The sequence below is a fragment of the Abramis brama genome, assembly GCF_963993115.1.
Source record: "Abramis brama genome assembly, chromosome: 4".
Taxonomy (NCBI): Eukaryota; Metazoa; Chordata; class Actinopteri; order Cypriniformes; family Leuciscidae; genus Abramis; species Abramis brama.
In genome coordinates, this window is record NC_139966.1 from 36790430 (window position 1) to 36803848 (window position 13419).

General features: G+C 36.3%; 1 protein-coding gene across 10 annotated transcripts in view; it reads right to left on the reverse strand.

Moving 5' to 3' along the window:
- The window catches only part of celsr1a (cadherin EGF LAG seven-pass G-type receptor 1a), a 91687-nt gene that overhangs the window by 26211 nt on the left and 52057 nt on the right, over positions 1–13419 (reverse strand). For all 10 annotated transcript variants that reach the window (XM_084111840.1, XM_084111848.1, XM_084111847.1 and 7 more), the window contains 3 exons: positions 2285–2442; positions 932–1095; positions 698–823 (listed from right to left, as the gene is read on the reverse strand). In XM_084111840.1, the coding sequence (XP_083967966.1) occupies positions 698–823; positions 932–1095; positions 2285–2442 (448 nt within the window). The remainder of the gene's footprint in view (positions 1–697; positions 824–931; positions 1096–2284; positions 2443–13419) is intronic.

The following is a 13419-nucleotide window of genomic DNA, read 5'->3' on the forward strand; positions in this document are numbered from 1 at the left end:
ATCAATTAGCGAGAAGTATCAATAAAAAATAATTAAATATAATTAAAAAATCAACTTTTTCCCAACATATGTGTGTTTTGTCTTTTCTAATCTTATTAGAGTTTCAAGGCATTAGCTTAGCAACATGCTAACATCAAACTTTTTATATGAGCGCTATTTGTGAGGGGTGTGGAATGGCTGCCTAAGTAGAGTGTTTTGGTTTGGCTGCCTTAAAAGGTAGCTGACAGCAGGTGGCCCACTAGGTTTTGGAACAAAGCTAAAGCAACAAAACAATTAACCATCTGAGGGTTTATCTTTTAGTAAAACTCTGAACCGAAATTACATTTTTTTGTTTGGTTTGACCCACAAGGCCACAACAACAGGTTGTAGAACCAAAGCTTTGATATTGTTGGCACATATTGTGCAGAGTAGAGGCATTATGGGAAATGCACTGGCAATTCGCATATTGTTCAGAGTATGTGGAGTGTGTATCCGTAAGGTTGATATGGGGCAGAAAAGGAGAGTGGAGCAGATCCTGACTGATGCTTATCGGCGGAGACATTTCCCTTTCAGGAAACACTGCCGCATTAACGCCACTGCCTGCTTCCTTAAAGTTCACAAGCAATCAACGCCTAGTTCAGAATAACAAACACATACTCTACGCATGTATGCATGCGCATTCACGTGCACTGGCACGCTACCAAATAGGCCCACCTACCCTGATCGCAGTTCTTGCCGCCCCGGCCTTCAGGACAGTCACAAAAGTACGTGTTCCACCTATTTTCACACTGACCGCCGTGCTGACACAAACCCTCAGAGCAGAAGTCCTTCTTCGCTGGACAGCCTGACAGAACAATAAATATATCGGTATTCGTTTGAATGAGGTACAAAATAATACAAGAACAAGTTTGCGAAACTATAGTTTCGAAATATGCGGTGATTCATGTCAGACCTTCATTGGTGCCATTGTTGGCGATGTAACTGGCCATGTCTATGGGTTTACTGTCGATCGTTAGGTTCCTCATGCAGCCCACAAAGTCCCGGTTCCGTATGGGGAAATCTTCTGGAAGGTTGGGCACCCCGCCAAGCAGAAGAGGCCCAGTGAGATCCAAAGACCTGAAGAGAGAAGACAAAACTTTGAAATGTCCCACCAAACTCTCTAACAAGTCAATGGCATCAATAGCTCTGTTTCACAATCTAGTAAGCTACCCTGCCTTATACTGTCTACGTTTATACCATAAATTTCATCATCAGAATAGTATGCAGAGTTTTTTCTAACTGCGCAACTTTGCACCAATTAGTTGGTCCACAAGGTGGCAACACTAGCCCAGATGGTTTCACAGACGATAACAAATCGGAAGAGACAAAACAACAATCTACTAGAGAAACAAAGCAAACAAACGTGCCAAATATTAAAAATAAAAGGATTACAATGTAAAAGATTATTATTGTGTACATAAAGATGGTCTGCTTGCGCGCTTTAACCTTGCGCACGAGCAGATCCGTTTCCTCTCTGGATTGCTTGCAAATTCCACCATGCAAATAATGAATCCGAGTGCAACTGGATTTTAAAGAGAATGGGAGATGAGACTCCCATTGGTTTATTGCACGTTACGCCCAAAACACACCCATTACTCATTAAGAGAATAGGGACAACCCTTTTAGACCATGCGCCGGGAGCGCCGACCATTTTTCCCCTCGTTAAACTAGCAAAAGTGGATTCGGACACGCCCTAAGTGCACTTTATACCATGCGTTTAGATCCTTAAAATAGGGCCCAAAGGCATTTTTGCAAATGTGTTGGTTGCTTGTGTTTGTACACGCTGTCAAATGGAGTATACTTTGAAAGGCTACTGTGTGCATACAGACCATGTATTTCATGATCAGCGTAGCACATGCAAAGCTTTATAAGAGAGAAGCCAGACAGGTGAAAGGGGGCGTGACCTTCCCTAGCCAAACTTGTCAATCGCTGTAGAATGTTGCCATGCCATATAAAACAGGTCAGTGCTTATAAGACTAGAGCGACAGGTTAAACCTTCACATTTATCTGTTGTTGTTCTTTCTTTGATGTGTTTTAATGCACAGCCTTGTTCCAGCATGAAATAATATCTGACGCTGCAATTGCCACCTAAAAGCATGAAAAGATCTTTTAACAAAAGCAAGATATGTGGACATGTGTCCTGGAGGACTGTGCAGGGGTGTGAGAGAGAACACAAAAGTGTAATTATCGACAATTATGACTAATTTTCAAGAGAATGATGAGAACAACTTTCTTGCTCGGTTTACAGAGAGATGGATAAACTCACTTCTTCTGTCCGGTCTGAGTGCCCTGGGCAGCACAGGAGTAGTTGGCAATCTGACTGCCGAACCGCACGGCCATGGCGATGTCACAGTCGTCCACAGCGACTACTGCCACCTTCTCACCCGACGGCCCTTGAGGCAACCCCAAATGACTTATCTTAGGCTGAAAAGAGACGAAATTGAAAAAAAGTTAAAGGAATAATCATAAACATGATGAGAACAGATTCATAAGCACAATTTGAAACTAGATTTTTACAGTTTTTAAAGAGTGTTGTTTGTACTTGCAAAACTAGCAACATTTTGTTATACACGTTTTACAACCCTTGTGAAAAAAGTGTGCTTAATTTCATTTAATGTTTTCTTCAAATTTACAAAATTACATATTTGTTTTTTAAAAACTGTAAAAGCAGATAATATAATAATAATGAAATAAAAGGCCACTAAAATGTATTTATGTACTTAAGAGTACACTTTAACAAATATTTCTTAACAATTCAGTTCAATTCAATTCAATTCACATTTATTTGTATAGCGCTTTTCACAATACACATAATTTCAAAGCAGCTTTACAGAAAATGCATGAGTCTACATTACAATTTAGAGTGATCTGTTATCAGAGGTAACTAAGTTACGTATTTCAGAAATGTGCATATACAAAATCACAGTTAGCGAAAAAGGTATTCATTTAAACAATGTAATAATTTAATGCAGAAACAATGAGCTCATTGAAGTAATGAATACTTAAGTTGTTAACACATTTAAGTACGTTTAAAAAGTGTAATTTGCAAACAAGTTTAATTTAAGGTACATTTAAAATAATTACTTTTTAATAATCTTTTGTCAAGCCTTAAAGAACAACACTTATTTGTATGTGTTGACTAACATACATAAAAATATGTATGAACATTTAAAGCACTTGATTTTAAATTTAACTGTGTTATTCAATGTTACGATATTAAGTAAATATATTTTAAATGTACAAAATTGTAATTTCATCATTACAAATGTGCAGTTACAAATATATTTTAATACACGGCATAGAAGTTTCAACAGAAATAACATTAAGGTATATTTAAGTTTACCATACATATTTCTCCATATTTTTTGGCAGTACACTTTAGCCATAATTTCAAAGACAATAAATGCAATTATGAAATTGCATATAAAAATGCACTTAAGTCTTGCTTTAGTGCAGGGATAGGCAACTCCGGTCCTGGAGGGCCACTGTCCTGCAGAGTTTAGCTCCAACCCTAATTAAACACACCTGAACAAGGCAATCAGTGTTTTCAGGATTACTAGATAGATACAGGCAGGTGAGTTTTTATCAGGGCTGAAGCTAAACTCTGCAGGACAGTGGCCCTCCAGGACCGGAGTTGCCTATCCCTGCTTTAGTGGATCAAAAAAGCACTCTAAAATTGAGTACATATAATTGAGTACATAAAACAGTTTCATTTTGCAGTTAAGTGTCCAAGAACATTGCATTAAGGTCACACTTAAAGTATATTATTTCAAAAATAAGTGCTCTTGCTAAAGTGTACTTCTTTTTCACAAGGATACATAGCAGTTGAATAAAATCTTGGACTCATTCAAGATATAGTTTTATGTTTATGGCCTGAAATATGTGTGCTAAATCTCATTTCAGAAGTATGTTCCTGATGTTAATATGATTCTGGATGTTCACAGAATCCTGTGCGCACATGCATGAATGTATGCGCTCACGGATCAAAGCTGTTTACAGGAGATATATCTACATGGCATGTGTTGGCTCAAAGCACCTAGATCATACTGTATGTGGGCCACCTGTCTGATGGTGTAAAGCACAGCAAGAAAGTGACAGTCGGAAAGAAAAGGTTGTGTTGTGTGTAAGCGGTCACTCCCAGCATGGCACACTTTCCACTGCACAGCAGTTTTATCTAAACTATCACTGCCACTCCTAGAGAAATGTCTCTTTCCTACTGCAAAAACACTCACACTTTCCATTAGGTGCCGACTAAACATGGCTCAATTTGAGTCTATTGCCTTCCTGTTGCTATATCTGTCATGATAACTCTCAGAGGGTTTGGCATGGTAATGTATATGACAATGTTGATATGTTTGGTCTTGGTGGAATAGATCTGTTACACTGCTGTTATTGCTGTTGCTGCAGAGCAAGTATGGAACTTGCTACTATTAATACATATACGATACACTGCTGTGAACAAGTAAGACATGCTGCTGCTGTACAATATAGTGTACGTGAATTACGCTTAGCAGATCTATACAGGTGGAGCTGGGGAAGGAGGAGGGTTTCTGAAACTGCTACAGCAAATTCTGACCAAGTATTTGAAGGTTAAGAAGTGAGCTCATTGGCTCATGATACAGCAGGAACCAATCAGTTGTGCCCTATAGAGATGATGTAATTGAGTTAATGACCCTGCGCCTGCGCCATCTAGAGTTTCAATACAGAACTTTGTATGAATAACTACTGACACTGTAAAATCTCAGGCGTTAATTACAACTTTTTATTTTACTACATGAAGGTCAAACGCCATATGGATATTATAAAAACGCAAAGGCCAAAAGTGCCCACAGTTGAAAACACCTCAAATTATACATTTATTTCTTAGTTTTCTCTATCTGTCTGCTTACCCGTCTAGCCATGTGCACATTTCATCAGTTTCTCATGGAAATGAAGTGTGAACAGAATGGGAATTCTTAAAGGACAAAAACCCCATGAGGGGACCAGTAGACAAAAGCAGCTTCAAAGATCTTTAAAAAAGGAGTCTGTCTTTCAACTCAAAGCCCAAACCAAAGGAAACACACTCTTTAGGTGTATTTTGGTGCATTCATCTGGCCTGTTTCCAGCAGGATATGAGGGTGTGAGGTATTATTCAGATGGATATCTCTGGTCATGCTGGGTGCTTTCAACACATATCTGGCTCATAATCTAGAACCACTTGAATACACTCACTTTATACTTATATGGAATGTATTTTTGAATTGTATTTTTACGTCTAAATATTTAAGGTTTGCATTTAACAAATTAATAAACATAATTAAGAATTCCATTAGGATTTAACATGTAGATTTATATGTATATTTTCATGCAACCATTCTTATATAAACTGTGGCATTGGATTGAACTGAAAGAATGACTTTCACAAATGAGACTCATTGAGTAAGGAGGCTTGTATAAAAAAACTTGTACCACCTGACATGGAGCACAATAACTGTGTGCCTTGTACCGTACAGCACAACACGGTCAACAACAGACCAGTTTAAGTATGTTCTCCCTGTTGCCTTTGATTTAAGAGTTGAGCTTCATGCTGTTTGATTTTACCAACTCATTTATCTGACCTCTTAATCAGTGGAGTAGTATAACAACACTCCACATTTCCAAACGCTGCAGGAAACCACTGTTTTTTAGAAAGCTGCCATCCGAAAAATCACAGGCACCAGAGATAAGACACGGTTCATGAGTTGTTGAATGAGACTGAATGTATTGTTATATTAGCAGAGTGACCTTGACCATGACTTTAAAACTATTTTCTTTCTAAATACACAATCCTGGGGTTATTGTGAATGATTAATTGGGGCATCTCATTCCAAAAACAAGTGTTTGTAATGTTTCATCAAAATGTAATTGACTTCATCTTCCACTGAAACAACTTTCCTTTTCTGCTGACATCATCGAGGTCATGCAGGCTATTGGATAATGTTAACCAATAGCCAAATACTTAGACCTTGTTTTGGCAGGCTCTATTCTGGACAGTTACACCCATTTTTTATAATCCAGTCCAATCCAAATGATTCCAACCCTTTTTCTTCTTTATCTCAGAAATGTGACATATTACGAAGCTAAAATAGGTGACAAATTGTGATTTATGCTGACTAGCTTAGTATTTCAGAAAGAAATTTGTTGCTCATATGCTTAAAGCTCAGGAGACTTTATGGAGGTCTCAGTCTGTGTCATTTAATATCATTTTAAGACTTTTGATTGTAGACTTTTACATCTTGACACATCTGAGCACAGTTTAAGGGTACGTTTACACGACAACGATACACTAAAAACATAAAAGTTTTTCCTTCGCGCTTTTCGCATACAGACGACAGTGTAGTCAAAATGATCCTTGTTCACAAAGATACGCGAAAAAGACTAAAAACGCTGTATTATTCATGCCAAACCAGTAGTTGGCGATGTCACTTTGCAATAAAACACTATGTCACCGTTTTCACAAATTCACATTTTTGTAGTTTACATGGAGGAGTTACATCAAAAACTTGCACTTTAAAACCCGTTTATAAAAGTTTGCGTTTTCAGGCCCTCAAAACGCTGTTGTTGTGTAAATGAATTTCCAAAACGCAAAAAGAGTTTTCCGTTTTTAATTGAAAACGATGTAGTGTAAACGGCCCCTTTTATTTCTAAAGAGAAAAGTCTGAGAAGCAAGAGACTTCAGCAAAATCTCCATTTGCTCTCCTTAAAACTAATTGCTATCTCAGATAAAGAGTTGAGGTAGATCTTACATCTGTTTCTTTCCTAAGGGTTTGTATGACTGTTAAACCCTCGTGTGTCCGGGTGCAATTCGAGTCAGATTAGCCTCGTTTGCTCTATTGCGTCGTGTAAAATGACCGACAGACCTAAACAAAGACTTCTGTGTTGAGACAAGTCGCCATTACCCAGAATCCCCCTAAGTTTAGCTACTTCCCACACCTGTTAACAACAATTATCAAACACAGACTTTCTGAAATGTATGAAAAGTACATGAAAATGTCCAATTTGCAACAAAAAAAGAAACTTGAAAACTTTCCAACAAAACCGTGGAATTCAAACGGCTGACGTACAACTTTTGATGGCTAAAACCTATTAGCCTAAATATCGCTAATCCCGCTTTGAACTTGCTAATCGACTTTTCCTCTGTTCTTTCTCTGTGAAAACAGCAGAGCTCTATAAATCGCTCTGGTGAGGCAGTCACCGCACCAGCAGAGGGTTTGTTGGGGGCAGTTCCAGATCTCTGGTGGTTTTGGCTACGTGCCACACGGTACTGGCAGAACAGAAAACAAGCGGGGTTCAGAACATGCACCTCAGGCGCAGATAAGATTACTGTTTGGGCGGGTACCGCCACTCTGTTTTTATGAAGACTGGAGGTCCACAGATTACTATCAACTGTTCAACAAAAATATTAGCTACCAGTGTTTCGCTATTAACTCTCAGTATCTCAATCATCCTGGATCTCAGCGTCTGGCTGCATACCATGTGTCCCCTGGCTTCTGACACAGGCAGGTGTCTACTTGTGTGAGGTTTCCACCTCAGGCTGCTTCCTCAACATCCATCTGCACATTAAAACACTGTTTGTGTTTTTTTTTTGTTTTTTGTTTTTTTGTGGTGATTTTTTCATTACTGTTCACCCACACCTCTCCCCTATGTGATATGGCAGTGAGATGGATTAATGCAGGTGATTCTATTCAGCACAGCGGATGCGGGATCTGGTTTCATGAGAAAGTTGGTACATCAGCCCAGATGTTGGAGAAATGAGGGTTTCTCACAGGTCTGAATTGGTGCCACAACAATTCAAATACTGTATTTGAACAGTCATCAAATCATAAATTTTCCTTATGTAATCACATATTCAATATTTAAGTATTTAATCAATTTTATTAGGCGCCATTTTTATTTGATGTGAATGAAAACGAGGCTGCGATGTACAGTGCATTGTTCGAAACATTGAATATTGGGGTGTTTTTCTACTGCTGTCAACGTTAACACGTTAATGCACGTGATTGGTTCAAAAATCTTAACGCGTAAAAATAATTGAACACAAATAAATTACTGCAGCACGTGAAATTGCGTCATTAATTCACATCACACAGTTAGATGATCTTAGAAGTCGAGAGCATCTACAATGGTGCAAGCATCTGTAAGCCTGGTAATGTCTAATCAAACCCTTTAACCGATTCCGCTTTTCTGTTTGCGATCAGATCTTTTTAAGCCACTTTACTCCAGGGAAGTTTTCAGTCCAATGATCCAGTAAAGGAAAATTAATTCAAACAGCGCTAAACAAATACTGTAAAACAACAACAACAACAAAAACACAGGCATTATATTGATGCGCAAACATGTGGTCCTGTTCGGTATCGCAACTTGACTTTTCTAAAATGTAAACAAACTCTTTGCTGTTGCACTGTACACATACTATACACTGCGAATTCTGAAAAGTTTTTTTTTTTTTTTCACGGGTGCTTTGGTGTGGATACATTTATATGACTTCTTAAAACTTCTGGTTAAAACTTTTACTTTGTTTAGCCTTAAAAGATTTGGAATGCAGTCATAAAGTTGTACTATAGATCTCATTAATGGGGCTTTTGCAAAAGCTTCAGTCCCCATCGTAACTGCATGGAGAAAGAACACAACAAGGGTAAGTGAATGTATATATTTTGAATTTTTGCGTGAACTATTCCTTTAAAAGAGGCCTCCAGCTTCGGTTTTCTCTCAGGAGTGTTGAAAACTCCCGTCACCTCTACACACGGATCTCTAGGGACGGAGGGTTTGCTGGAGCCATGGCAACACACTTGATCCCAACAGCTCCTGACAGAGGATGAGGTCAGAGAGAGAGGCATGCTTATTTCACCCTAACAGACTATAGGGTGGAGTATGAAGAACTGCTTTAAAAAGAGCTTGCATGGAAAACAGGATTTTCGTGCTCGTTTGGAAATTTTGAGTTTGATGTCCTAGGTCGACATACTCTAATATTCACAACACAACGCTTTCTCTCCAGTCCACCCAGACCATACTGAAACTACATCATACTGAAACTACAACTACAAGTTGTTTATGACATCATAAATGGCTCATTAACATATAGCACATCTTTTCAGGAAACAGCCATTTTTGTTTTGCTTTGATCTTGTCATCCCTATTTGTTCTGTTATTCATGTTCTGCTTGTTCTGGTCCATGTTTTATATATATATATATATATATGAAGAGTTCAGATGCAAAAGCCTCTAAGTGCCATCTGAAATTTTCTTCTAGAATGATCATTTTTATCAAGCTTGTATATTTAAGTTCATTAATTTCACTTAAATGACAATTAATAGGTAATTTGCATTGCCATTTAAGTGAAATTATTGAACTATTGAATACAAGCTTGATTAAAATGATCATTCTAGAAGAAAATTTCAGATGGCACTTAGAGGCTTTTGCATCTGAACTCTTCATATATATATATATATATATATATATATATATATATATATATATATATATATATATATATATATAATTCGTACAGATTCTTATATGCTATAAATAAAACATTATTATTATGTTTGTTAATAACAATATACTACTTATTAATAATAGAATACTTAGAATACTTAAATAATAAGAAACAACCAATGTCATTTACATATAAAAGTCTTAAAGGTATAGTAGCAAAAACAGTCTGTCCAATTCTAAGGTATAGAGGGTGGAAAATTATCATGAAAAACTCAATTATGATATAGGTGCAAAAAAACCTTTTGTTACATTTTGAGTGGACTCAAGGGGGAAATTGCTTGGTTCTACGTGAGTTATATGTCATTGTTAGGTGGTTGCTGGGTTGTTTTGGGTGGTTTCTAGGTTGCTGTTTATTGGCCCAACTAAAAAAAAAAAAGTCCACGCCCAAGTCTCTATGATATTCTTGTATATAGATATAGGCTCAGGTCCCTCCTCCTTACATATAATACTGTGGGGGACTTATCACCTGCTTTATTGTAAAAATAATAATAATAATAATAATAATAATAATAAAATAAAATAAAAAGTAACAGAACACTTCTCAACAACAAAACGTTTCAGAATGAGGTTAATGAACTTTTGTTCCGATTTTGTTCCTAACAATCAGCAATATTAATAAAAAACATAATTAAGTGTAGTATGTGAGCCTGGCACAACTTTAAGAGAAACTTGCTCGGTGTTTTGCACAGTTTGGGCACATTGTACATTTGATAGCTCATTTACAGGGATCAAAAACACAGTCTTTAGGGTACATCAATGTTTTCCGCTCTGAGCAGGATTCTAGAGTTTCACATTCTCAAATGATCTGTTCTGGACATGTAGCGTTCAGCCCATCCAGTGTACTACAAGCACAAGTGTAAGAATTAATCACAGATATGGGAACGTGCCCTGAGTCTACCTTCAAAACATCTCAGTGTTTCGACTGCTAACACAAGTCAGTACAGGACAACACGGCTGTAAACGGCTCTAAATGGCTTGTGTTTTCCCCAGAGGGCCAAACTGAGCTTGGGTTTGACAGTAACGGTTGTGCGGTTCAGGTAAAACTGCTTGGCTTTCAGATAAATCCGCCTCTGCTGCCACTGTCCTGTCAGTTAAGCGGCAAACACAACTGCTTTATGAGGGATTAGAGCGAAATGTCAATCAACGGATTGGGTTACACACAAAATACAAAAACAACATGAAAAAATGATGATAGATTCATATTACACCTTCACATTACTCACGATATATATTCATGTATGACAACTTTCTCAGAGCTGTGAATGTGAGTATGTTGAGCTGTTGAGGTTCGAAAGACCGGACTGTATATTTAATATTTCCAATGTATGTAAAATGAACCAAAAGTGTGACTATTACAATGTTACTGTTTTTTTAACTCTCCTAAATACCGTCATACTTTCGTACACATTCTTTGTGTCACAGGGAGCTTTATGAATCTTAATATTTTAAGAGTGTCTCTGTTTAAATAATAAATACATTATATTTAGTGCTGGGCAACGATTAATCACGATTAATCGCATCCAAAATAAAAGTTTGTGTTTACATACTATATGTGTGTGTACTGTGTACAATTATTTTGTATATAAAATACACACATGTATTTATTTAAAAAATATTTTAATGTATATACTATATATATATATATATATATATATATTATATATATAATTTATATTATATATATTATATATATAATTTATATTATATATACACATATAAATATTTTATATATAAATAACAGTTTTCTTAAATATATACATGCATGTGTGTGTATTTATATATACAAAATAATTATACACAGTACACACACATATAGTATGTAAACACAAACTTTTATTTTGGATGCGATTAATCGCGATTAATCATTGCCCAGCACTAATTACATTATTTATTTAGTTTATAAAATATATACAATATATGAATGTGATATAAAGATATATGTAAAGATTTACTTTCAGTGAAAAAATATCAGACGGCACTGATCATTTCAAAGAATCGGTTCAATAATGACTCACGCTTTTTTTATGTGCTTTAAACTCTATATGCAATGCTGAGACAATGAAGACCACGAGGGACATTTTCATAATACAGGAAGTCTAGCGGGAGAGATGCTTTCATTTTTGCTATACCAAGGAAATGCACTCATTATTATCCTCTCACACACACACATCCAAACTCCCTTTTTTTGTGTCTGGCGCAGGTGTCATGGCAGAACCCATCTGTGTGTGAGTGTCGTGTCTTTGTCACACTGATCTCCTTCGCTATCAAACAGCACTACCTCACCCGCCCTCTGGCTGTGTAAACCTAGAGCTGTGAATAATTCAAGGGAACTGGCCCAGGTTCACACACCCTCAGGACATACACATAGCACGGTGTTGTCGGCTGGCCTACGGGACATGGGGACCACTTTTAAACCCATGTGTCTCAATAACACATCTCATTTATCAATGCTGGATGTGAGATGACGTGCGCTTTTGTCACCCTGCTATGTGCGTAATCCACCAAACTCGCCTTTAAGAAGGAAAAAGTGTGCGGGTACAAAGCAGTCTCTTATTTCAGGTGCTGTCCACTTCTCCTCGCCGAACAGGTTACTGAAGACATTCATGTCACGTAATAAAACTCTTTATGGCAGTCTGAGTAGACCAAACCCGTGATATGAAACTCAACAAAGCCGTGATGTATTCTGAATGCCAAGATAAAAATCTTTAAAAAGTTAAGGCACAAAGGAATGGGTAGAAACTGCACTGATGTAAAATAATTTGGCCAAGCCTATCTACTACTTTATAATAAATGGCTTTAAAAAAAATATATATATTTCACTTATCACATCTTAATGTGCAGAGTATTATAACTAAAAGAAAAGAGAGAGAGAGAGAAAAGGTAAACTGTACTTAAAGCCTTTATGTATAATGCATTATAAAGGTATTCAAAATGTCCATTATAACGCATGATTTCTCTGTAACTGTAACCAAAGTTTTAATGTGTTTTAAGGCATTATAATTATTATATTATAATTATGTAATGCATGTAATAATGTATTATAACTGTGGTTACAATTATTCATGAGATCATCCGAAGCATTTTTAGGTGCATTATAAGGCATAATTAATGCATTAAAATACTTATATAATGCATTGTAAACAATGGCTTTAAGTAAACTGTTACCAAAAAAAACCTACTGGTAGGGGCGGGACTCTCTGTCTGTCTGACCAATGGCAGATGGGGGGAGTGTTTGGGAAACATTTGAAAGTCTTCGTCTTTATGTTTGGTGCAGTATTATTTTAGAATCACTGATATATTTTTATAGATAAGTTTACATACTTTTTATAGTTTATTTTTGTATTTTCCATTTCAATTTCAATTTTTAAATTTTTGTAATTTTTTTATTATTATTTTGTTTATACAGTTTTTATTGATTGTTATTTCAGTTTTAGTTATTTTAGTACATCAATTTAAACTCAATTAATTCTAGCTGAACTAAAATAAGTGTACTTTTTATACTTTATTTTATTTTCAATTAACATTTATTTTATTAAGAAACAACATTTTTATGGTTTTAGTTTTAGATAACTATAATAACCCTTAATTTTGGTGATGTTAGAAGATCAGAAATTATACGTTTTGGCTTCACTGTCATGGCTGTTAATCAATATGAAGCACAAACACAGTGTTAGGACTTGAGTTAAAATTTAAAGGGATACTCCACTTTAAAATGAAAATTCTGTCATCATTTACTCACCCTCATGTTGTTTCAAACCTGTATGAATTTCTTTCTTCTGCTGAACAGAAAGGAAGATATTTAGAAGAATGTCAGTAACCAGACAGTTTTTGGTACCATTGACTTCCATAGTATATATTTTTTTCCTACTATGGAAGTCAATGGTACC